Source organism: Limanda limanda, chromosome 10, assembly GCF_963576545.1.
Source record: "Limanda limanda chromosome 10, fLimLim1.1, whole genome shotgun sequence".
NCBI lineage: Eukaryota > Metazoa > Chordata > Actinopteri > Pleuronectiformes > Pleuronectidae > Limanda > Limanda limanda.
Genome location: NC_083645.1, coordinates 12,663,557 through 12,691,045, shown reverse-complemented (window position 1 = coordinate 12,691,045; position 27,489 = coordinate 12,663,557). Strand labels below are relative to the sequence as shown.

At 41.4% G+C, this 27,489-nt stretch overlaps 1 protein-coding gene across 1 annotated transcript; it reads left to right on the top strand.

The window, feature by feature from the left end:
- Nucleotides 1-50: 50 nt before the first annotated feature.
- abcb7 (ATP-binding cassette, sub-family B (MDR/TAP), member 7) lies at nt 51-23,407 on the top strand. The gene is made up of 16 exons (XM_061080311.1): nt 51-216; nt 2,652-2,735; nt 2,819-2,896; nt 5,145-5,264; nt 8,101-8,233; nt 9,981-10,249; nt 10,928-11,016; nt 12,355-12,442; nt 14,000-14,174; nt 14,401-14,558; nt 16,979-17,142; nt 17,307-17,436; nt 17,818-17,989; nt 19,676-19,779; nt 20,442-20,549; nt 21,934-23,407. The coding sequence occupies exons 1-16, from the start codon at nt 67-69 to the stop codon at nt 22,150-22,152; spliced, it is 2,241 nt and encodes a 746-aa protein (XP_060936294.1). The 5' UTR covers nt 51-66; the 3' UTR covers nt 22,153-23,407.
- Nucleotides 23,408-27,489: the final 4,082 nt, after the last annotated feature.

The following is a 27,489-nucleotide window of genomic DNA, read 5'->3' as shown; positions in this document are numbered from 1 at the left end:
CGTTGGAGACGGAGCGGATGTGACGTAGCCGGCGTGTTGACTTACCGCCTTCCTACTTATTCCAACATGGCGCCCATGTTGGCACCGCTGAATTGCTGCTTTCACATTCAAAGACGGAAACTAGCGCTTCTCCTCCGACAGACGAGCTCGTACCACGTCTGGAATAAGAGCGGCAGCGGGAGGGGGACCGAGTCCAAGCTCCACAGCGGCGGCCTGGTGAGTGGAGGCCCGCGGGGAAGCTCGAAGAGGACACGATGTTTTGGGGGGCGAGACAGTCCCCACGCAAGGGCAGAGAAGGGAAAGTGGTGAAAACTAACTTTGAGAGAAGTTGGGTGTCATGGTTCTGTCACAGTCAGTCGTCTGCTCGCAAGAGGGGCCGAGGGAGTGAAGTGTAAGGATCTGTCAGGGAAGTTAGCTGCGCCAGCTAGCATGTTACCTAGCTGTAGGTACCTGTAAAGATCGATACAGTGGTTCGACCATATGTCTATGGGTTCGACGTCATAACGAATCGTGATGTCACGGTGTGTTCTTAACATTGGACCTCATGTGACTGTTGTCCATGTCAGAGTTCGTGTGAGTGTTTAGCTTGTTTTTGTGAGTGGTCCCAGTCACGTGTGGACCGAGGGGGTCAGTGATGTTAGATAAGTGACTGACACCGAGGAGCCAACGTGACTGCTGATGTAACTTAAGTGACGCGATCACTGTCTTGGATCGATTGTTTAACAAACACTCATTTCCTGTTCGTTAGGCACATTGAGCTAAAATATACGTGACAGCTTCCTGCCAGGTAGCCCAACTCCCAAATGCTACAATGTTCAGTGTTTCCACAAGGTGCAGATTTACCTGCATGTTCATAATGAAGACTATGCGACTCGTATCAGTGAGGACATTGCAATATTTTAGCCAGGTGAACTAGGGCTGGACCAAATGGCCAAAAATGATATCAAAACAAAAGATTTCGTATAATTTTCATAATAAATTCTGAGTCTTCATGTCTAAAGACAGATTTTTGCTCCTGAGTGAAGGTTGTTGTTCTAACAACAAACACTTGCACAACAGAAACAAACTTTTACAAATCAGAGATAGATCAGTTATCTTATAACTCCTCACTGTGCCTACACAATCCCATAATCAATATATTAATATATAGTGAACATTTGTTAAATTGCAATGGCTGAAATTATATTATGATAATCAATGATGTCATTTTATTGCCCAGGTGAACTGAGGTGTACATGGAAACTGGCAACTGTCTTATCTAGTAAACAGTCACATTAACTAAAGTTATAAACAACTGAGTCGACCGACCGAAAAATAATCTACAACAACTATTTTGATAATTGATTAATAATTTCAGTAATTTGGCAGCTGAAATACTGATATCCCACATTGTGTATTTCCAGCCTTTGGGGTGGATCTGTTTTGCTTTTTTATGTTTAGTATTATTTTTGTGTAGTTGAGATTTTGATGCTCCAAAGCTTGACTGACTAACCAATAAATATAATATTGACAATTTTCCTTATTGCAGTCCTGAAGCCCTGTTTGAGTTTTTGTGATGTAGGCTCAATTTTAATAACACATGTAAAATTAACATATTAAGTGGTTTATGACGAATCATAATGCTCATAATTAATCTTACTTTTTGAAAACACATTGTTTAAATACACTTGGTGATCATAACAACAGGACAGGTTGTGTTGACATGTTGTCTTTGAGGAGATAGGAATATTCAGTAATGGCTATCCCAATGTAATGTTCTTTTGCCGTCTTACTATGTAGCTGCTGTGCAGGTTAAGTTTGGGTTCTGTATGCTTATCTTTAACCATACACAGTGTTTTTAGTACTATCAAGCAGCAGCAGTTTGTAGTTGTCTTTATCCTTCGTAAACAGTGACAGAGATAAAATAGTTTATTCAGAGCTCCACAAAATATGTTAACAACCTCAAGCTTTGGCATTATTTTTGAAATCTGTGAAATGTTGTGACACTGTGTTGCCTCCTCTGATTTCATGTACAGTGAAGGTTAAAGTTAATTAGGTTGATGACATATTCTGACAAAAATAACAACTGTTACTCAACTTGTTTGTGCAGTAGGTCGCTAACCTTTACAAACTTTGAACTCTGACATTGGTGAACTGTAATGACGTCTTTAAATACTCTTAGAGAAGACACTTGTATCTGAATTTAATGTTTTTATTGTGTATTTGACCTTTTGTATAGTATTTTTTTAGTTACTTTCTTTTTTATGGGGTTTCTAGTGTTTGTGGTTTTTAAAACATCCATAACTAGAAAGATACTCAGTAAAGCGCAGACCTCTGCCAAGGTCCTGTTTAAATCAAGCTGCACCATATAGCACAAACACATGAGTCTCCAAAATATGCCACATTTGTTTTATTCATCAAGATTCATGAATTATTCCCTCGGAAATTGTTGAAAATGTTAGAAAATGCCTCGTTTATCAATGTTAAAAAAAGTTAATCTTGATTCCCCGTGCAACACGAAATGGGTTCTTTCTTTGCCCATCTCCCATTCATTCAACAAGTTTTGTAGAAATAAAAGACACAGACATGGGCCAAAAAATGACTTTCTTGGTGCAAGTAAAAATTAATTGCATTGGAAACTTCAGTTAAATGAGCCATCTCATGTGTTTCAGCTGAGTTCCCCCCCACACTTACGAACAGCGACATGGAACACAAACGGAAGCGAAAACAGTCGACGGATTTTGGAGGCAGCAAAAGTAAGTATTTGTGAGGAATGATTGTCAATCAGTGTTTGTTATTAAAATCAACCCAAGAATAACAATGTATGTTGTTTGCACAGCATTTGCAGGTGACTGAGAAACGGACATGTTGGCACGGTAGTGCTGGGGGAAGGCTGAATGCTGATCCCAAAAATGTGGTGAGAACAGTATCCTCTAGAAGTATTAGGTTATTGAAAATGTATGTTTCAATAGTTTTAGGGAGTTGTTCTGCATATGCAGACTAAATTAAGAGCACATATGAAGTTATGAACTGAAAATAATGCAGTGGACACAACAGTGGATTAGGTACTCTCGTCTAATAATTTTATTTTTTTCAGTCTTTGGTATAGGAGTCATCAAGGTTGTTTTTTTTGTTGAAGGGAATATGAGATATCTAAGGCTGATATATGGCTATTTACAGCAGGGTTTCCCCCAGTGCTGTATAGGCCTAGGCTATACTCCCCCCCCCCCCCCCCCCCCCCCGCCAGGCTAAGCGTCGCTTGTTTTTTTTATTTAAAAAAATAAATAAATCCGTCACTCGCGCACATCAACAACACCTCACTTCCTCATTGAGCCCCGATCCCCAAGCAACCATCCTATTGGTCCAAACAGTCACATGTCCCACCCAGACCCATTCACTGACCGTCGGACATCAGAACGCTCCTTCAACACAGTGTTTTACTGAACATACGTCGCCTTCACTGACCCTCAGACATCAGAACGCTCCTTCAACACAGTGTTTTACTGAACATAAGTCAAAATCAAACATAAACATAAACCTAGTCCGTTACACGATTAGGCTGCAGCTATTTGGTTTTATTTATTTAAAAATAGGGTACTTCTTATTTCATACATTTTCCACAAATATGAGGAGGACTCAAATAGCCCTACAAAGTTCTGTGTTTAATTTATTTCAAAGTAGGCCGACACTTGCCTGTGTATTTTGTTTGTTTGTTATTTTGTTGCTTGTCTGTTTGAGTAGCTGGCTGAAAGCAAAGAAGTAGTAGGCTAACCTTTTATTGGTAACCTAACTGTTACGGTACATTGTTTCTGAAATAAGAGGCCTGACTGCTATGTTCACAGCAAACTTGATTTTTTTTTTAAATATTAAGTAGGGCTGCCACTAACGACTATTTTTCTATCGATTAATCTGACGACTATTTTATCGATTAGTCGATTAATGTAAACGATTAATTTTCCTCCAAAAAAACCAAATTGACCATTTCAATTCAGTTAATCTTATTTTGATAACAACAAACTGTATGTCACCATATAATGCAGCACAAAACAAAATGTAAACAAAGGCTCAAATATTAAAGTGCAAAACTGTAGGTTTAAACTAGCAACTCCAACGTGATAAAAAAGAGGGCTGCCTTCTAGCAGCCCTACCACCAGGCTAAGCAAGTTTTCTGGGGGAAACCCTGTACAGTATATATTAATATATTATAATGAAAGAATTGCGTAGGTTTGAAATGCATTATAATGTGTCAATGACAGTTTCAGATCTCGAATTAACACTTAATTGTCCAATTATTTTCTTTGATTAGATTAATCTGTCTACACAACTTTAATTTTAAAAGGCAACATTTGCTATTTTAGGCCATCAATATATATCCAACAACCATTATAGCTATAAGTAAAAATTAACAACTGAAATCTCTTATTCACAGTCTTAAGAGTATTTAAAGTTTTTTTCCGAAAGCTGCAGCAGACCTTTAATAAACTATCACAGAGTTAGACATACTTTTATTATTTATTAACTGGCCTTCAGCACATATGGTGCATAAACCTTCAGTGGTTCACTCAGCTGTTAATGTTTATCTTCTCTTTGCAGTGACATGCATAGCTTGATTGTCTTTGGTTAAAGGCAGGTGTTGGGCACAGTTTCACAGTTATTTGATAAGAGGTGCTGCCTTATAGCAGTGCTGTAACATGATGCCACCATATTGCGTGGATTAGAGTAATTACTGCATATTCGTTGGCCTGTGTAGAGTCCCAGTGGCAGGTGTGTGGCAGAGTTTGGGTAAACAGCCATTTTGGCACCAGTGGGCTTCAACCTCAGCTGAGATGACAGCTCAGGTGTCTCCCAGGCTTTTAGTGTCAGGCTGGATACCCATGTCCACCTGGAGTCTGCTGTCGTAGCTTCTCCTGGATCCCCCCGAGGGAATCTCATTGACATTTGATGTACCAGGTGTCTGCCCAGAGAGCCATGTTTAGGTCATCCCAACTGTCACACTGAACACAAAATGCAAGTTAGTTGTGATAATGAGTGAACATCAGGAAGGTTAGAAAGTAAACATTAGAGTAAATACCCTCCTGATCTCTGCCTCACGGGACAGATGATTTGATCAAACTTTTGGGACGATGATCTGAGGACATACTAGTCTTTTGTTTTCTTCTCCACAGCTGAAGGAGGTGAATTCAGCCAAGATCCTGTCGGCAATGTTGACTTACGTGTGGCCAAAGGACAGACCTGACCTGCGGGCCCGTGTGGCCATTTCTCTTGCCCTGCTCGCTGGAACCAAGGTAAGGTTATTGTCAGCAGCATCATCAAAGATGTACTTTCCCATTTTGTTTCTTTGTTAGTTTTTGTCGTATAATGTCCATCTGTCAAATTAGTGCTAACTTGTTTTGTTCACCCATAAATTGCAGATGTTTTTGTTTTTAGTCCAGCCACTTAACACTCAGGAAGACTTTGGTTTATATTTAGCCTTTTTTCACATTTCGGCTGTATTACCTTCAAACTGAAATAATAATTAATCGTAGTTAATTTTTGATTACCGTAGGACCAACATTTTCAGATACAACTTGGTAAAACCCCCAAAAAGACTCAATAAAAGCTTGTTGCATAAGTTGGACTTAAATTAGTTTCTCTGTTTTTTTTATGTACATCTTCATATGTAAATAAGGTATATTTAAATGGTAAAACAGCAAAGACAAGAGGAATACTGCAAATGCTAGTATATCCCATAACACAATCATAGCACTGATCTAAATGACGTAAAAAATGAAAGCATAAAGGAAATCACAACCCCCAGCACCCATAATACTTGTATTGCTCACATCTGTGTTTGTGACATTGATGATTCTATTGATGGTTTTCACAGTGTTACAAAAATTTGGACAATGTGTGAAATTATTGTAGACAGTGCAGTTATTATCTCTAGGATTTGTAAAGTGATGCATAATTGAGGAGGTGTTCATTAATTTGTCCATGTAAAGATGTCTTGCAGTCAGGTAAACAACACACACAGGCATAATGAGAATAATAGATTGTATAAGTGGCTGCTGAGGTTGTGGAAATTAAATTCACAACCCTCACCTTCTCTTTTTAGTTTTAGTATTTTTTTGTATTGGGTAGGTGTTCTACAATGAAGTCTGAGGTTTTAAATTTGTCCAATAATTCCTGAAATCTCTGTCTGTCTGGCGCTCGCATGTCTCGAGAAATATTCTCCTTATCGACTTCACCCGTGGCATTTGTATTGTTAAGGAGGCAAGGAAGTGCAGTGTTGAATTTGAAAAATATCTCTTCCATTTCGCCTTGGCTAAGAAGATGGTCTCAGTTAAGTTGCACTTACTTTGTAGTTTGGCTTTTTTGAAGCTAATGTACATGATTCTCTTACACGACTCTTACAGTATTTTCACACTTTAATGCTCAGGGCAGGGTGCACAAGACAAAGGTTGGTTTGTTATATGCACACCGATAGGAAGCTGTTCTTTCTCTTTATACAATTGGATCCTTCCTCCCCTAGTTGAGGTTGTTTCTAAGCCAAGGTCAGGATCTTCTGATGACATCATGGCAACAATACCTTAGTTAGGCAATCAGGCCAAGATTAATTTAGTTGTACAGGATACAGCATGATCAAGGTTACATTATATTCATTTTTATTTGTGGTACATCCCAAACCACAGTTAAATAGGGTTGTATTTTCTAAAGCAGCATGAGTGCTCAGTATAATTACACTGTGTCAAAAACACTGTGCATTAAAAACAGATAGAATTTTTTTTAATGATTAACTGCCAGCATTAATCAGTGAATGATGTATCTCCTCTTCCTTTGTTGATGGTCTCTAATTTACACCCTGGAAAACAATCACACACTCTCAGCTGCTAAATAAGCATGTCCTGCTGCCCTCAGCACGGCTCCCTCTAGTGTATGTTAAGTAGGAGAGAGCACACTTGTGCAATCCAATCTATTTCCACTATTTTCCTGCTTGGCTGGGGTAAGACTCGATTTCTCCAGTTTGCCTGGTTGAGACGAAGCCACCAGCAGTGCAGAGGCAATTTTTAAATCAGCGAAATAATTATGTGGTTACAGCGCATCACCCCTCCGCACTCCACATTATCAGTGACATTTTCATTCCAAATAACTGATTATGTAGAAGCTCTTGTATTGTTGGCCTCAAACCGTTTGCCCCTCCGTCTGTGTGTCATGCTATAGGATGAAGCTTATTCATGACAGCCTGGAGCCTCTTCTCCATTACATGACACAATATCTCTCCAATGAGATGACATATCTGCAGGTACAGATTGACACGGTGTCGATTTAATCTGCCGTGTCGAAAATTAATGGATTAAAATAGAGCACATCCAACCTTACCGTGTGTTAGTGGTTTTTTTTTTTGCTATGTTCTGTTGTCTTGGTAGCAAAGTGGCAGGATATTTTTTTCCTCTTGAAGGGCTCCAATTGTTTGTCCATTGTATAATACCCATGTGTATAAAGCAAGATCCCTGGAGATGTTGCCCTTGCAGTACAAATGGTTCATTATTTGGTGCCTTTTTATACAGTCCGACCACAGTCTACGTGTTTTTCTTGAACTCTTGTTTTTATCTGATTATTTTAACTGTTTTGTCTGAATTATATCCTGCAGAATTTGACAGGGATAATGGAACAAAAAGTAAAGTTAGAAAAAAAAAGCTCTCCCGTGTGGTCGGGGTTGAGAGGTTCAAATGAAATGGGTTTCAGATGAAAATGCTTTGGTGTGCTGCTGTGTTCTCCGGCTGCCCTAATGCACTGCAGACCGCCTATCCTGAGTCACACAGCTGTCCCTGTGCTTTTAATTAGCCCTAATAACCATTTCAATTCCATTAGCAGGAAGCACCAGCAGAGCTAGTCAGGAAGAATCAGCACTCGCACAGCATACCATACGTTTAGGCAGTGAATCCTACATAACCTTTTCAGGTGCATTCAAGAATATGTATATATGTGAAGCAAGTGGGGTGCACATACATAGATAATGTCTCTGGAATATAATGAGCATATGTCTATCTAATGAGCTATTTGAAACTATTCTCCCTCTATTTTTATTTTTCTCTCGTCCTCCCATCTGAATGTGTCCTCCTTCCCTCTCTGCCTCCCCAGATGACCAATGTGACGGTGCCCTTCATGTTTAAGTATGCAGTGGACGAGCTTAACCAGATGTCGGGACACATGCTGAACCTGAATGACGCGCCAAGCACAGTGGCTACCATGGCAACGGCCGTGCTGATTGGCTGTGAGTCCCAGACTTGTATTGCACTGGCAGGTGCCGCGCTCATCAGAGGGGACAGTGGGACGGCCTGTTATCTACAGGACGACCTTTCCCAACACATTCATATCAATGCCACTCCGCAATCTCTGCCTCCCCCTCACACTATTTACATTATGTGCTCTGCTCTATCTGAGTTCACTTCTATTAATCCTTAAAGCCCTCCCTTGAATGCTGATGACTTTTCAGTACTATACCTGTGTGATCATGAGGCAAACAGAGCTGGATACATTTCCAAAGCAGTGGGGAAGAAACTACTAATAACCTTTTGAAAGTGGCCAAGAGGCCAGGGATATTTCTTTCACTTCTTCCCTTAAGAGAGACTCCCTTTCAGGGCTGAGATGCGACAGTGTGAATTTGAATGATTTGAGGATGTTTGTTTTTTTTACTCTGAGCAACTGATGAAAAGCTAAAATACAAAATTGTATTGTGAACCTAACACCCTCTGCAAGTCACTCCGGCCTTGAGTGAGATCAGCATGGATGCAATGTACACTTCTCCCTGTAGCCACTTATTTTAATGAGCCCATTTAGGTCTTGCACACTAATGCTGTGTGTTGAATAACTGGAGCACATGAACAGGACTCCAGACAGGACAAATTAGGATGAAGAGAAAGAATGAAGGATATGCTTTTAAAGAAAGAAATTGTAATTTTTTGTTCCTTCGTTGCGACTCTTGTGGCTTGGTACTTTGAGCCGGTGGTGTCCAGGGTAATTCGGATGAAAAGGTTATATAGTTCCCTACCTACCGTGTCAGATGTGGACACATTGTTCATTAGACGAGCATTCCTATTTAACGCCACATTACAGCCCTGTGAGGACCAGCAGACAGAGCAATTATTAACCTGACTCCTGTTCTCCCCGGAAAAGTCAAGTATTGATACAGCTCGCTGAAATCCCCACAGAAAGGCCCTGTGTCATTTAAACACAGACTTAAATCAATTTCTGACAGCCATGCTTGCAATCTGCTTGTGTAACAGTTTGAGAAATGAAAGGAATCAAATAGGAGTAATTTCTTGGATTTGATAAAGTTGGTGATTTCATTGATTTTCAACTCCCATATCGATTATTTTTCAAAACTCAAATTGTACAATAATAATAACATTTTATAGGAAGACTGTTGAGTGCATCCACCCTCATCAGTGTGGATCAGCCAGAGAAAGTGTTGCCGCAGACAGTGGTGAAATCAAGCCCATTCATTGACAACTCATTGTCACATCTTTTCATGACACTCTTACGAACTCCTCCTCCCCCTCTTGTAGTATACTGCTACAACATGTTGCTTGCTCTCCGCCACACGCACACTCAGCAACACTTCATGTGCATATATGTCCATCCCTCAGTGTGTTTGTCTGCCACAGTAGCAAGGCTTTAGACAGCATCCTGCTCTGTAATTACAGAGGCTTGGAGAGATGGCTGCTGCAGCACTGCAGGGCTTGTGGCCCTGAGATGAAGTGGAAAAACTGGACCCGCCACCTCACACATGCCCTTACTGTAGAGCATGTGACATACCTGAGCCTGTTCCTGTCTTAACTATCACAATATTCTGTGTTACATCTAACAGGACAGCAAAGATTTGGGTCAGATTCTGATTTTGCTGCTCCGTAACAGTCATATCTGTTTGGGATGGGGGATACATTTTCACCAGATAGCACCCATCAGCGCTGCTTTTCACAGCTGTTGTGCTAAACACTCGGTCTCCTCTGCTATCCCAGATGGCGTGTCACGGGCTTGTGCGGCCCTCTTCAACGAGCTGAGGAACACTGTGTTCGGCAAGGTGGCCCAGAGCTCCATCCGCCGCATCGCCAAGAACGTCTTCCTCCACTTGCACAATCTGGATCTGGGTTTTCATCTCAGCCGCCAGACAGGAGCGCTGTCCAAGGCCATCGACCGTGGCACACGAGGCATCTCCTTCATTCTCAGTGCGATCGTCTTCAACCTAGGACCCACGATCTTCGAGATGGGCCTCGTCACTGCCATTTTGGTGAGTTGTTGTGTGAAATTAACCGACAGATGTTGGTAGTCATTTGCTCTGGCCATTAACTTATTGTAGGATACTACCAGAAACACTGCTTACAATCTCATGGCTTTTATTTCATTTAGCTGTTACTGATTCAGGTTATTAATGTTAGTACAGGACCGTCCATCACCTTAACATTCTTCAAAGCAGATTGTCCGGAAATTTATTGTGGGAATATCGTCTCATTTGCATTCTAAATGGAATATGAATCCCCATGAACTTTTGGTGGCAACACGGAGCCCATTAGTGCCAATGATGAATCCCAAAGCTTTTGTAGCAGCTTAATGTCCTCCTGCAGAGTATGCCCTAAACAGATGCCCCCTCCTTGGCCAGCACTGGCTCTTCTATAGCTTCCTGCTATTATTCCACCCTGGACTATAATGTCAGCTTGCCTGTAATGACGCCAGACTCCATTGCCCAAATAGCTAAAGCATTAGCACGATTACTTCTAGTAGTTTCCCGTCCATTTGTAACACTCAATTTCATAGTGGAATGATCAAAAACACTGCGCTCTCAGAACACCTTGTGACGCCAGCAGTGGAGCCTGATGGTCTGATGTTGCCTTTCTAATTTTTATCACGAACTGTTGAGTCACAGCTTGTGAAATATGCTTTGTCTGAACTGTGCTTTTCTCTTCTGTAGTATTACAAGTGCGGTGGGCAGTTTGCAGCAGTGGCCTTGGGTACCTTATCATCATACACCCTGTTCACCATTCTAGTCACTCAGTGGAGGTAACAACGAGGATGTTTGTACTTTTTCCGTAACTGCCTGTAATTCTATTGATTGTCTTGTTTGTTATGTTGGAAAGTGAAGTTCAGCTCCTTATATACTTGGTTAATGTTCTTAAATCTCCAGAGGGCATATGCGGATGGAGAAAACCTCCTCAAGGGTTGTGTCAATATTTTAGCTGACTCAGTTCTGGAGGACATTTGCAAGGTTGCAGTGCCTGTCAAGTGCCTGAACTAATCGACACGCTCTGAAATGTCTAACCATGAAATTGAACTTAAAATCTCCTATCATGCTGCTGAGAAATCTGCAAGCAGGTCCTGACTGAACTCTCAAAAACAGCACCAGGGTGGTTACATGATGGACAAAGTGGTTGAGTGTAGAAACAAACAAGTGTCACAGGTTTAAGAAAAACAAACCGGGTATTAATTAATGAAGCCCAATGCAACTCTGCTTCATTTACTAACTCGGATAAATTCTCTCTAGACTTCTTAGAAAATGTGACTATTGTAGCACATGATTACATTTGTTTGCCTCCCTACACTGCCTGTTTGTCAGCTACAGATTTAATTTAATTCTGATGTTTGTCTACAAGGAGTTAACTGCTCTCACCCCTTCTTTACATCTTCAGAGACGTGAGAGACACACTTGGTTCTGATAAACCACTATGGATCAACTATGTTGTTTTGTACAGCGCTATATAAATAATGTTGGGTTGAACTATACACATCCTTCACTAGGGGAAACAGAGCCACCGAAGTCATGTTATTGAAGGAAATAACAGACAACTTAATATAAACAATCTACTATAATTCGCTTTAATTTGCTATTATTGGGTTACCAGTTTCAAATCAACTGTCAACAAATCTTTGTTTTCCTTTTTTATTGCTCTTTTACTCTAAAAACAGAAGAACTACAATGACCCTCATTATTTCGAACATACAGTATTTTTTTCTTCACTTCTGGCTGAGGGGGTTGAGCTATCCTCTGACCAGAAGGTCGGCGGTTCGATACCACTTCTCCATATGCATGCTGAAGTGTCCTTAGGCAAGATACTGAACACCAAATTGCACCCAATAGAAAAAAAGTGCTGACCATAGATCAACTATATGAATGTGTGTGAATGGCAAAAACCTGTACTTTAAAGTGCTTTGAGTGGTCGTCAAGACTAGAAAAGTGCTATATAAATACAGACCATTTATCTTGACAGTTATTAATCGTTTGCCGTGTACCTTTTTCCACATCCCTCCTGAATTCACATTTAATACTGCCCTAGTCTGCCATTGTACTGAAAGTTTATCATGAACAAGACAAGTGATGTCTGAATGTGTCCCTGCACGCAGGACTCGCTTCCGGATAGAGATGAACAAAGCGGACAATGAAGCAGGCAACACAGCTATAGACTCCCTTCTTAACTATGAGACTGTAAAGGTAAGATCCAACCTCCCCACACACACACACACACACACACACACACACATTAACACCCTCCTTTCAAACCGTCCCCGTTTAGCTCCTCATCGCTTGTATTTTTTCCTGTTCACTTAAGCCAAAAACATTTATTTGAAGAATAATTTACTTGTCTGTGTTAATACTATTTCCCTGCCATGATTACTAATCAGAGAAAAGCTCTCACACAGACACTATTTTTTTTAGTCTCTTTTGCACACACTCACACTGTCAAATAAAGCTTTAAATTCAGTTATTTCGAATCAAAATGTCTGCTGAGGGTTTATTTTGCTAGGCAAGGTAATCCTAAATCTTAACCTTCTTCTGTTTCGAAGTCCCTTTCGAGGTAACCCTCATTGTAGACAAAACGCATGAACACATAATCAGCTTCCAGTTTCGGCTGCTTTGTTTACCATTCCGGATATATTTTTGGTATCTGTGTTGTTTTCTTTGCTGTATTATTTTGCGTCCTGTTTTCCTTAACGTTTTTTGTTCTGTGTTATTTTGTGTCATCTGTGTCAATGCGGCCGGATTTAGCATCACTCTGAGCTGTGAGTGTGCATATGTAATTAGATCTCCGCCCACTCAGAAATCCGTTCCACTTTCACAAAGGGCTGGAAGAGAACCTGAACGCGGTGCCTTGCACTGCCTCGGTTCGTTCTCCATGTGCTCCTTTTCTTCCCTTCTCCGTCTCTCGCTCTGGTTCCCTGCATTTCCCTATATGTAAATCAGTGACAAGCCGGTAGCAGCACAGCACCACTGCCGTTAGCTAGAGAAGCAAATCGCCCACTTAACGAGCAGAGAAACAATAGTGCAAACTAAACAAACAGCAATATTAGGTAATTGGCAGCAGAGTTGAGGAGGGTTGTTGTTATGATCATGCTGCGGTTTTTATAGGCTGAATTTAAATGATGTGCTTGTCGCTGATTCATTAAGCTTTCTCTCTGAATGATAGCTACATGTCTTAATCAAAATTTGTATTTGATGTGACACTTGAGAGAGCAATCGGTGCTCTGTGGGTAAATGTCTGTCTGAGCTGCTAAAGATCCTGTGATTATTTAACCTTCAAGTGTTGTTTTTGCTTTACTTATTATTATATCAGCCTAATATTCTATAAACTTCTATTTTGCCACGAGCACTATCCTCTGCCAAAGCTTCAGAGCGGCAGCCTGCTCAGTAATGCAGACTCTGGATTGTGTTCCATCGCTCTCCACGTCCTTTAAGATCAGTGGGGAGAAGATGAAGCTTCAGAGACATGAAAAAGTGCTTTAGAGGCCAACTGAGACTCAGGCTACGCCCAGAGGGGTCACTGAGAACAAATGCGGCCTTGAGGCAGGATCTACTTAAGTGTCCATCTGCCTGACACTGCTCTCCATGCTTCCTTAACCTTTAACCTAAACCATATTTTGTATCTCTCCCTCTTTTTCTTTCAACTTACACTTTCTTCCCCTTTGTGAATCCTTCTGCGGTCTGCGTGCCCTGTGCTCCCCGCTCTCCCCGCTCTCCTCTCTTCATCCATGTTTCTCATCTCTGCTGCAGTACTTCAACAATGAGAAGTATGAAGCTGAAAGATATGATGCATTCCTGAAGGTTTATGAGTCATCCTCTTTAAAAACCACATCCACGCTCGCCATGCTCAACTTTGGCCAGAATGCCATCTTCAGTGTCGGCCTCACTTCCATCATGCTGCTGGCCAGCAACAGCATCGCAGCAGGTGAGTGGGTTTGGGGTTATTTCGGGAAAACGCTCCATCAACATTTGTAAACCATTAAAAACATTTAACTTGAATTTACCTGTAACATTTGTTACCTTCTTCATTAACCTGGAAGAAGGAGGTGTTTGAGACATTTTTTTTAGATCATATACCCAGTTAAATATACATGATACAAAAGAGCTAGATTATGTGCATCTCTGTAAGTTGTTCTGTCGCTTTCATGCAGGTACGATGACCGTGGGAGACCTGGTGATGGTGAACGGTCTGCTCTTCCAGCTCTCCCTCCCTCTCAACTTCCTAGGCACAGTGTACAGAGAGACCAGACAGGCTCTGATAGACATGAACACTCTTTTCACTCTGCTCAGCATCGACTCCAGGATCAAGGTACCGTCTTGGCCAGACATGCTCTGATCCACTCTGTGGCGGTGATTTGCAAAATGTTTTGTGTCCATTTTTTTCTTCCTCTAACAAAATAGACCAGGGGAGAAGAACTTGTACACACCGCACAGTGAATATTTTGTCCAATATAAATTTGATGCAGCCTTGAATTGCATTGGTTAGTGTTTTAACAAACCACTGAGGTATTCTAGCTACCACTTCTAGCTGCACGACATGGATAACTTAACTGCATGTGCTTTAAAAAATGATAGGTTGTAGTCAAACCTAGTAATTATGTGCTTGATGTGACTCAGGTGCTTCTTGATTGATTGCCACGTGTAGTGTACTTGCTGCATTAGAGATATAATTAAGATATTCTGGATATAACGAATTGATGAAGAGCGGTAAATGGCACATTTTTGGTGATTTATTCTGAGTATTTACTTGATCAGTAGAAATCTCAATTGGTGCACTATTTCTTTTTAATGGTTTCTTAGAGTGTAACAGTTTCATTGCGTTAGTCATCAATCACAGTGAGGTTTTACAAATAACTGTACACAAGGTTGTTTTAGTTGTGTATTTTATTTAATTTTTCCACTTGGTGATAATCCGATTAGAAGGAAAAACCTTTCACTAGTGATCAATAAGAAGCTTGTTGTTGTGCCTGTGATCTTGGTGCAGATAATCTTTTCAGTCAGTGATGGCTCCTCTAAACAGAGAGAAAATGAGCTGTATCAGGTTGAGGAAGGAAGAGAGAAACTGTTCCGTTTGGAGTTGTTTTTGTCAAATGTCTTTTGTTTAGGTTTGTGCCTGTTTCATTTGTATTTATTCAGTGAACACTGCATGTTTTTTTAGTATCGACTAATCTGTTATTTCCGTATTTTAATCAATTAATCACCCGATCTGTGAAATAACTATTGTGATTTACCTGAGCCCAAGGTAATATCAAATTATTTTCTAAATATGCTCAACAGTCTAGGACGCCTAAGTGGTGACTTTGCGGTCATACATGATCATATATTTTATATAAAGATTGAACTTGTGTCCCCACTTGTTTCACTATCCAGAAATAAAGCCAAAATATCCCTAAAACGCTGGCTGCCATCTTTGCATTAGCAATTAGGGAATGGGACCATTTTTATCGCATCAACTAAATAATTGAACCGAAATCTACAGGAAAAATTAACAGTTGGACAAACTTCCATTACAATAGCTACTTAAAATGACAAAAGCCACTTTGATAAAAAAATAATTTAACATGTACTTGTTTTTTCTAGTTAGGTCCAGTCCCATCCTCTAACACGGAGGATATTTGACATGTAATGCATACAGCCAGCAGGGGGAGAATCAAGAAGCTTTAAATTCACTTTTGGGCAACTTGTCATCATATACTATATCTTTAGATACAGTTGCAAATTATTATTTAAAGAATTTAATTATATGAACGGACTTGTCGTGTAATTGACCAGGCTCTAGTAACCTCTCCCTGTTGGTATAACCCACCTATCTTTACAGTCACCCAGAAAATACAAAGTTATATTCAAACATGTAAAACTAGCTCCTCTTTCAAAATTGAAAATTTGCCAAAAAGTTCAACCCTCTGTGGTTCTTCAGTGAAATACCTATCAGTTGTTTGTTATAGTGCAACCTTATTAATTTCATTCATTTTTGTTTTTTTGTTTTGTTTTTTTGAACACAACCATCCATCCTGTCTCAGAAGAACACACACACACACAAACCAATGTGCACCTGCTGGTTAACAATGTAAATGTTGTTACCGTCTCTGGAAACAATTCTGTCCAGTTATTCTTAAGCACTTTATATTTTTCATCAGTAATTTTCCTCTCCATTGTGATTCCCTGCCGAATGGCACTGCCCAGCTGGCCATTACTGTCTGAATGCTTCAGTTATTTTTGTATCGCACGTCTGCCTATTATGTAGATGTCAAATAATTTTATTTCGGCTTTTTACATCAGTTTATACAAATCGACAGTGAGTTATTTGTATTAATTGGCTGAGGTGGATGATGGGGGGATTATGTTGCTGTTAGGTAGAATAGAATCAGAGCATAACAGGCTTTTACTCTCTGGGTAAGGCCGTGTTTTATTCACTGCTGACCTTGATTACATCTCAGCACTGTAGCTCAGCTCAGTATGTTCCCGAAGTTTTCACGCCTATTGATCCGTCAGTCCCTGTGAAGGGCAGGGTGTGAAGGTTCAGATGGTCTTTTGAAACGACCTCTTGAATATGATGTGAATGCCTCTGCTTTAAGCAGCCTGTGTAGGCTGTGTGCTCCACTACTATCCCTTTTTTCAAGGTGTTGGAGTAACGTTGCATCATGCTGCGCTTCTCTGCCACTGGCTGTTCTGTATCAATCTCCTCTGTTTCTGTTTCATCTGTCTTAACCCTCTGATGGTTTGCTCCAGGAAAAGGATCTCGCCCCGGTTATAGCCATCACACCGCAGGAGGCCACCATCCGATTTGAGGACGTATATTTTGAATACCTGGAGGGTCAGAAAGTGCTGAACGGAGTGTCCTTTGAGGTTCCTGCCGGGAAGAAGGTGGCCATCGTTGGTGGCAGCGGGTCTGGGTGGGTCTGCTTTCACAGAAATACACAGCCTGTTAAACCTTTAGCCAGTGTGTCATCTCATTTGTATGTGCAGTCAGTCGTATCATCGGATATCATCAGTAGACTGTGGGGGTACAGCTCACAGACAGATTGGTGCTGACGATTGATTCCACGTCTGGTTGCAGGAAGAGCACCATTGTGCGCCTGTTGTTCCGCTTCTTCGAGCCCCAGCGGGGGAACATCTACATAGCGGGACAGAACATCCGAGACGTCAGCCTCGACAGCCTGAGGAAGGCTTTGGGGGTCGTGCCTCAGGTATGAGACACACCAACACAATCAAATAATTGATTTGATAATAATGAATTATAATCAAATTGATTGTCATTCTTCACCACAAATGAAATGTACATTTGAGAGTAATTATTGATAATTATATGAAACAAAGTGGCAGCTTAGAACATGTAACATTAACAGCAGCATTAGAAACAAACTGAATTCCATTAAGTTTTAACTGCAATGAGCTCAGAGGCTGATCTGAACAGATGGTCCATGAACAGTATTTTTGTCATTTGCGTTCTGTCTCTTCCTCCCTCCTGCCCTGGTCTTAGTAACTGCAGTCCTCTGTTTCTGTCGCTGCTGCAATAAAAACATTCTCTGAAGCCTAATTTTTTTTCCTTCTAACTGTGTTGTTTTCAGGACGCTGTTCTGTTCCACAACACCATCTTCTACAACCTGCAGTACGGCAACATCAACGCGACAGCAGAGGACGTTTACCAAGTGGCACGTCTAGCAGGCATCCATGACGCTATCCTCCGCATGCCCCATGGCTATGACACCCAGGTCGGGGAGCGGGGCCTCAAGCTGTCAGGTTTGCTGCACCATTTTGACTACTGTTAAAATATGGTCTCTCTGCACAAGCAGTTGAAAGAGCTGTGTGTTTTGTGCATCTCGCTGGATGGTTCACTAAGCTGTAAAAACAACAAACAAACCGAAAAATACAGCTGTTATCTGAAGAACTGGCTACTAGTAGTTTTATTCCAAAATATATATTCTTTACAATTTCTCTCCAATTTAGATTATTGATTATTATATTCATGAAAGATTTATTTATTTGGTCAATTGATTAATTACTAATTGATTTATGTAGAGTGACAGAAATCAGTCCGAGCCAGTTCCAAATCAATTTGAACATTTGAATTATATATTATTTCTTTAATGATTTATCTCAGTTGCTGATTAATGAGTTGTTCTAGTCCCGGGTTGCTTAACTGTGAAATGATAAAAAAAATTCTAATTTGAATAATGTTTTAGCTGTTAAACTTAATCACATTCATGACTTAGTTACCTGCTCATTATTGTATGAGAGCAGAAATGTTCCAACACAGAATATCATCACGTTAATATTTAGGATATTGAGTATAAGATATTTTTATATTTGACGCTTTCAGTTTTTATCTCTTAAACAACTGAAGGCAGATTTAACATTTGGTTATTTTTTTGTAGGTGCTAGTGGAAATTATACAATGCCCAATCGTCTAAATCTTCTACTCATCACCACAAAGTTTTTCCCGCTGGACAGGACATACTGTTCATTGAGAAAAGTAGTTTACAGGATGTCGGCTGTGAGCAGCATTAGCATAATAAACAGGATGGTTGTATGGTGCTGCTGGTAAGATTTAAGTTTGAACGAATCCAAATTATTTTCAAGTTTCTGCATAAATATTAATTTGAGTATTTATTCGGGAATATGGGATTTGAAATACTTATGAAAATGTGATATGAGCTTTTTCTTCTAAAGGTAGCTAATTAAAATGTATCTAATTATTAAATATAACAAAGTCATGATGGGACTTGGGGGTTAATCTAGCAGCATCTTAATTTTTTCATTGTCTTCATCTATGTAGTGTATGAACTTGGCATGTTGCCTTACAGTTAATATTTGATGTGCAGCGATAACACAAGACGTGTGTAGTATTTGGCTCCTAGCATCACTCTGCAACTCATTTAGCCCATGTAAACACACTGTGAGCACTTTCACTCAACATTCAAGATGCAATTACTGGCAGCACAGATTTCTTCCTGAGAAGTGACAGAGTCAGTGAGTGAGCGAACGGACAAAATAAAGACATAACTAACTTCTCATTAATTCTGCCGCTGTTGTACGTGACAGCTGCCAGTGAGTTTGTGAGACGGGGGGGTGGAGGAGGTGTTCAGGGAGGTGGGCAGTCTGGGCTGTTAGGCTCCTCACTTCCTCCATTGCTGTTCTCCACCGGGTGGATATTCATATCCGCTGAAGGCCACTTACTTTCAAGAGGCCACACACAGCTTATGTGCAATAAAGGCTGAGTCAACTTTTTGCATCCTGCTGATTTTCCTTCACAGTTAAATTAAAGTGGCTTCTACCACTTTGAAGCCTGTAGCGTCCATGTTGTAGAAGTATTGGCTGCAAGTTTGAGGTGCTGGTGCCAGAGTCCTGCTGTATATTCACGTCTTTCAAACCTCTTGTCTTATGCCTCCTTTGCTTTTATTGATGATGTCTGTCTCAACGTTTCAGGAGGGGAGAAGCAACGTGTCGCCATCGCCCGTGCGGTCCTGAAGAATCCACCCATTCTCCTGTATGACGAAGCAACGTCCTCCCTTGACTCGATCACAGAAGAGGTGGGCCTGACACATACACACTGACAGATGCAGGCCTGCGTTCATGACTTCCCATCAAATGCCCATTCTCTCCTGCACGTACAGTTTGACACCTCCACAGACCCTGCATACACTTTTATCTGAACAAACACCCACTCACGACCGGCTGAAGGTACACAGTACGTCAGCTCACTCCAGCGTCACATACCTGCTGTGGCATATGCCCCCCCCCCCCCCCCCTCGACACAGACACGCACACACGTACGTTCTCCTCTGACACCTGCCACTGTTTTCTCCAGCACAGCTTAAACTCCACAGTCTTTGTAAATGTTACATTTAATAAGAAAGTTCAGTGTGCCCTCACTGAACTTCAAGAAAAAGAGCGGGGCAGTAGACGTGGCTGTTAATTGAGATTTTCTCATCACGAATAAATCATCATATGTAAACACTCGGTAGAAAAACATATGAGGGTGGATGTTGCCGAGCAACTTAGTGTTGACATAGCCGCTTCTTCAAATCAAAGTTTGGGAGTACATTTCATATATATCCTGTCATTCATGCACTTTTCTTTCTTATTATTTTTGCCGACCAGCGTTATTGCAAACCTGGGGAACTATTTTCCTTTGGATTAGGGCATACTCTTGTTAACCAATTGATTATTATATTTGTCTTATGTCTTGCAGAACATCCTGAATTCAATGAAGGTGATGATAAAGGACAGGACATCGGTGTTCATCGCCCACAGGCTCTCCACAATTGTAGACGCGGATGAGATTATCGTGCTCAACGAGGTAAGAACTCATCCGTTTATTTTTTACTTGATCTTGAACCTTTCCCTGATTAACATTTCCAGTTGTCATGTCAATTTTATAAAAGCAAATTATAGGAAGGATCACAGTTTCCAAGTAAAAACCTGCTCAGTGTTAATTGCAAGTCCAATTAGAGGATTGTGTATTGAAGGGAGAGCTGATGGACTGCACTCTGCATGACCCTCAGCGCACCGGGTCTGCCAGCAACAAGTAGCCTCCGCTTTTGCCACTCATTTATTTTCAGTAACCTTTCTTCACTGTACGTGATGAAAACATGCTTTGTTTAGCTTTTCTCATTAACTTTAACAACAACAGGGGGCTGTTAGTTGAAGTGAATGTATTATATTCTCCATAAGGGCTCATTAAAGCAGTCAGACTCAACTGGCTGTTTTGGTCAGATGGCGTGTCTTGTTTTTCTCGGTGACTAATAATGTATGGGCCAGCTTCCCAGACGCTGATGAGGCATTATCCAGGGCTAAACATGTCTTTCATTGGAGATCGTCATTGCAATGCTTCGTCTACACAGTTTTTAGACCCACGTGTGAAAGTCAGGCTCGAGGTGCCATGGAGACAAAGATGGGATTTTTTTTTTAATGTGGAAACAGTGAATCGCTTCGGTGTATCAGACAAATCCCCAAGTGAATCAAAAGTGCTGCAGCATGTTACGGGTTTGGCTTTGAGATGCTTTATCACACAAAGAGATGGCGTAAAGTCAGTTATCACCTAGAAGTCAGGAGTTAATATAAAAATGTACCAGCGGTGAAGTGACAGGTTCCACCAGTGCCGGACTCAGAAAGGATAAAATGAGGAGAGCTTTCTTTTGAACCGCGGCGAGTGAGCATGTGTGGCTCCGTGTTCCCAGAGTCAGATGGCGGGGATCAGAGGGTCGCGGTGAGGAGGCATGTTTGCGTGTGATGTTGCCATGCCGTTTGCTGGTGTCACCAGCAGAGGACTGCCTGGGGTGCTCATTAAAATAACGAGCGGAAGCAGTCACGTGCCTGTCTTGGGTGCACTAAAGATGATGCCAACACCTCTGCATGCTCATGGGAGGTGGGGGAAGAGGGTGCCTTCGTTTGTGTTCGACTGTGTGGGAGGGATGTGTGTTTGTTGCGTGTAGATGCACGCATGTGTCTGCGAGGCCGTGTTTTTGCGACAGAAATGCAACAGTTGTTGGGGAGGCGGCAGGGATTCTAGGTGGGGGGGCAACTCTCCGCTGAGAATGTGGTCAGTGTTGTGTGATCAGAAAGATATGCTAACTATAGGACGTGGTGTGTGTGGCCCCTTCGTTTTCCGCTTCTCATGTTCAGCTAATTTATGTTTCTATTTTTTCCCTGATTCTCTTCATTCTCCTCCTTTTCTCTGCCAGGGTAAAGTGGCAGAGCGTGGCGACCACCTCTCCCTCCTCAGCAACCCCGGCAGCTTGTACGCAGACCTGTGGAACACCCAGAACAGCAGAATCCTGAACGACAGCAAGAACTCGCTCAAGCCGAAGCCTGAGCGCCTGTCCCAGAAGGAGGAGGAGAGGAAAAAATTGCAGGAGGAGATCCTCAACGGTGTGAAGGGCTGTGGGAACTGCTCCTGTTGAGAGGAGCTGCCACCTCCACGTCTCTTCGTCCCTCACAGATGGCCTATGCTGGAATCCCTGGTCTGTGCGGTATTAGGAAGGGGGGGGGGGGCTACGTCCCCACAACCCACTCCCAACTCCAGCCAAGCATCCACCCATGTGACTATACCTCCCCCTCCTCATGTGAGTAAAGGCCAGTGCTCGCCAAAGTGAAGGAGGAGGAGCAGAACAGGGAGCAAGTGTGTTTAGCACTGGCTGGTGTCCAGAGAACGAGCCTTTATGCCAGTTGCCTCAGCTGAGCCAAGCATAAGAGACCTTGTATATCACATACGTGTGTGTAAGACATCTGTTAGTCAACATGGTTGCCCCCCCCCCTTTCCTCCTCATTTTTGACATCAGGTTTATTGACATCTTCCATCGCACTGGAAACGGATGAGAGCACACGTTATGATGTACATATGCCTTGATTTGTATTAATTACGTTTTTAAATTATTTTCAAAATAAACTGAATAGTTTGCTTTTTATATTAATGATGTGTACATATAGAAATGTGCTCTGCCACCGGGTTAGAATACAGAATAACAGAGGTTGTTTGATAAACAGCATTTCAGAAAGCCGATACCTCAGCGCTGTTTAGTCATAATGCACATTGCCCATTATATTGTTCTAAAAATACCAACTTTGGCAGATAATCAAGTCTTCCAGACAAATCGCATCATAATATGGATGTTTGGACGCGTGAACATGCAAAACAGCTCCCCAGTGAATTAGCAATATGTCACAGTCGCATTCATGTAAATATACCACTCTGAGAATAACAAGTGGAATCTCTAATAAATCATGAATGGATTTCATCACACTGCAGCCACATTAAGAGGCAACGACTTGAAAGCCTCCTCTGGGAACATTCCACAGTCATATCATTTAGCCTTGGCAGACGGGCCGCCTCGTAAGAAAAGTTATGTTTGAGATTTTAACCGTGACAGCGTTTTGGATTGTTTCGTCAGAATACAAAGACCTCCTCTTGGAGGGGAAATGTAAATGTTAATATTTAAACACTGAAACTACACATTTGTCCTCATTTTTTGAGGGAAATGCACATTTTGATGGGAACCTTGCTACGGGGTTGTATCTATCATCTGAACATTTTTAATTTGGGACTTGTACGATACACACAATGTAAAACCTGTGTCTTTGTGTTGTTGACTGTATGAGTACACTGCAGACGCATCAATAAATGTTGGCATTCGGCTAAAGAAACAAGCTTTCCACATGGTTTCATTCTGATCAGGATTTGTTGATTTCATGATATAATAAATTTATATGATTAAACAAAAGATGTCATACAGTTGATCTTAGGGCCCAGAACAATGGTGAGCAAGCTGCAAATAGAAATTTATGCTATTTAAAGTTATGACATTTATCTTTGCTTATACTTATATTACCAGTCAGCTTTGCTTAGTATAAAGAATGAAAGTGTGGGATCAGGCTAAATACATCCGCACCAAGTTCTGTGGTAATCCATCCTGCAAACTAACGAAAACCCTTAATGGAAGCATATATGCTTTATCTGATATGAGTTGAATGTTTATTTACATTTATTACATACATTTATTTATGTCCCATATATTTTATATGTTTTTCTTCAAAGAACAGTTCACAAACGTCTATGAACCTCTGCAAATTGTCTGTTTTTGGGTCATGAGTCAAAAATGTTAGGAAACACTGTATTCAACCATTTTAGGACTTATTGGCTATTGGATATACAGGGTTTGTGCATAAATATAAGACCACTTTTTGTGTATTTAATTCATTCAGAAACTGGCATTCACATATGGCTGTTATTTTATTTTGAATCATGCGATGTCTGTCAAGAGAGTGTGTGAATATTGTCAGCAGTGACAACATTGAAGGGTTTTCTCTTCAAAGTGTTTACATGATAAACGTTTCTCCTTTTTTTGATTAATTTACCTCGATGCTCAACTTCCAGTCTCTTACAAACAATACATTTTTTTTTTTTTTTCAGAATATTACAGAAATATTTTAATGAAGCCCCCCTAAAGTCATATAATTTGTGTCTTCCAATGTCTGTCTGTCTAATGTCTTATATAGTTAACATTTTTATTCCATTTGAATTAATCATTTTTTAAACATTTAGAATATTTATTTTTCTCAGTACAATGCCTTATTCATTCCTTATTATGACATAATGGGTACAATATCTTAGTCAATAGAGTTTTTTCAAGAGAGAAAAATCATAGATAACACAATAAAAATGTGCATGGTGGGCACATTTCACAGTTTAGAATAAATTGAGGAATCGATGCTTGTCGATTTTCTCAAGAACTCTTCCACTTCCTTCAGTCTGCAGCAACTCATCCGCCATAATGAAAAAGACAAACCAAATATCCTCAATTTGTCATTTGGATCACACAAATTATCAGTATATGTTCAAAGCACCAAATTAATCACAACATATTAAAATATGTGTCTTTGTTCAAAGGAAATCTGTAGATATTAAATCTTTGTAGTGCTAGATTAGCTAGCTAACAGATTATCGATCTGTCCACTGGATACAGGTGAAGCGTTAACTCCATGAACACAGCAGTGATCCTCACTCGCTCTCGTTGTGTTCTCCGTGGACAGGGGGGTGGGGGATGGGGGGGGCTGTCCTCCTGGAGAACCCCTGCCGCTCCCTGGATCCTCCTCTGGGACCACAATGAAACCGACAATGACAATCGAGATAAGGTGACAGCGCGGACCCTGCTGCGCTGCCTAGTGAGGCCCCCCCCCCACCACCACCTCCTGAGGAAGTCACACATTACAGATGAAAGTAGACTTTGATAGGGGCCTGCTTAAAAGGAAACCAACTGGATGATGACTGGTTGGAAGGGGTCTCCTTTCATGCGTCAGATGTCCAGGCTGATGACTTGATGTTAATGGCGTCTTTCTAATCTAACCTATGAGGAGATTATGAGACTACTTCATTAGCGACTCCCAACGATGTTCAGCTGCTTCCCCTAACAGGTTATTCAATAATTATTCAGGGGGCATAATTCAGAGAGAGTCTTAGATATTACAAAGATCTTCTTTTTTTGTTGCTTTTCCTCCTCTTTGCTGAGGCGAAGCTTTGTGTGAGCGTTTGATTCGGTCAAGGACACAACGCTCTAAAGTTCTGAAGTTACTGAGCAATCTGTGACGGATTTACACAGGGAGGGTGTTTGCTTCGTGGCTATTTATGTTTTGCTTTTTTTGAAAACTGAATCACAAAATCTGTTGGTAAGTGACCCCTGATTGTTCTGTATGGCTTGCATGTGATTAGTGCTGTTGTGAGCTGTTTCTCTGCGTGTCCTCAGGAGGTAATAATGAAGCCATCTCCCTGTTTACCATGCAGCATTCTGCAGGCGCGAAGGAAGACGAGCACACAAAGGCCTCTAATAACGCCCTTAATATGGACCGCAGCAGGCGTCGGCCGCTAATGTAAACCACAAACTTCTACTGAAGCGTGGATTTTCAAAGAACCTTCTGCTCACGTGCAGGTGGGATGGTGCACGTGACTATATCATATCATGTTTGCTGAAGGATGTACGCACAACCTGCATTTCTGCTCCCACCGAAACTCTGCGGCTCCTAAAAAGGTGATGAGAGGGGTCCGCCACACTCTCTTTTCATCATGCAGAGTAGACTGAGACTCAGGGCGATACCCCCCCCCCCCCCCCTCCGCACCAGACAATCAGCTCACTCCCATTCCACTACAATGGAACTAGTGTGTGGCCAAGGGCGTCTACGCCTTGATAAATATGCATCGATGCCTCAGAGAAGATGTAGTTATTTCCACCGTTTTGTGTGGGAGTGTAAATTTATGTACGTAATCCCTGTGTACTATATCAATGCTCCTGGTCTAAATGAGAGTGAATATTCACACATGCATGCACACACACGGCTGATGCTTATAAAGTCAATAAATGCAGAACTATTAGGTATTACCATCTCTGCAGTGGGATGCAGATGATGCCTCCTCTGAGCAGAGTCTGGAGGATCCAGGCCACACCTGTGCCATGTAATGTGTGCAGTATCCTCACTGCAGACACTAAAGTTATGAATCTCTTGTGGATTGTAATGTGATTTAAAGTCAGGCAAAATGTCTTGTTCCTCTTTAGAGCAACAAAAATCCATTTGTGCTGTTAAAACTGCAGGTTTCCTCAGACAAAGAGACGTTCGGATCAGATCCTGTAAGTCCTGTGAGTTCCAAGATGAGGCCACCGAGGATCAGATGTATTGTTCCTTCACATCCCACAGATGCTTGGTCAGAATTAGATCTTGGGAATTTGGAGACAAAGTCAACACTTCCTCAAACCACTCCTGAACATTCTTTGCAGCGGTGAGGGCATCAGGGAATGCTTTTGACGTGAAGGGGGGGCCTGCCACAGTGTTCAGGTAGGTGGTCCTCCACATGAATACCAGGACCCTGTGTTTCCCGGCAGAACATTACCCACAGCATCTCTCCGCCTCTGCCAGCTTGTCTTTTTCCCCACAGTGCATCCTGGTGACATCTCTTCCCCAACACACCTAGTGCCCCATGGTTTAAGGAGAAAATGTGATTCATCGGAGCAGGCCACTTTCTTCCGTTGCTCCAGTTCTGACACTCTCCTGCCCATCAGGCAATTTCCATCAGTGGCTGGGGCCAGCAGGGGCACTCTCTCCACTCTCAAGATCCTGGTACTCAGCAAGCTGTGATGCATTGTGTGTTCTGACTACTTTCTATCATAGCCGGCATTTACTTTTTAAAGCTATGTGATCTACAGTAGCTCTTTGGGATTGGACCACATTGGCAGCTATTGATCCCAACGTACCCCATCAAAATCAGACCCTCGTCGTAATCATTCTGATTCTTTTTTTCCGGCTTCCATCACATCAACTTGAAAAATTGACTGTTCTCTTACTCCACAATGTACAGTATGCCACTCGTTGGCACATGCTATTGTAACGAGATAATCAATGTAATTCACTTCACCTTTAAAGGGTTTTAACGTTGCGGCTGATCAATCTCCATACATTAAATATCATGGAGTTGTGAAATTATAGTGCAAAATGGCACAGGCAGTAATGGACAGAGAGAGAAACCTGTGGGACTCTGGCACAGACTAAACGGGAGAAGCCTCTAAAGAACCCGAAACTCTAGTGTTCAACATCCAAATCACAAGTTTCTCATCTGAGCATCAAAACAGAGCATCTTTTAAATTTCAGTCTGTGAATCTGAAAATGTTCCAAAAAATCACAATGGCTGCAATCAAAGGGTCACACATGAGTCTTTCCATTATTCAGTGTAAACAGAGCAGCTCATTGGTTTGTGCCAC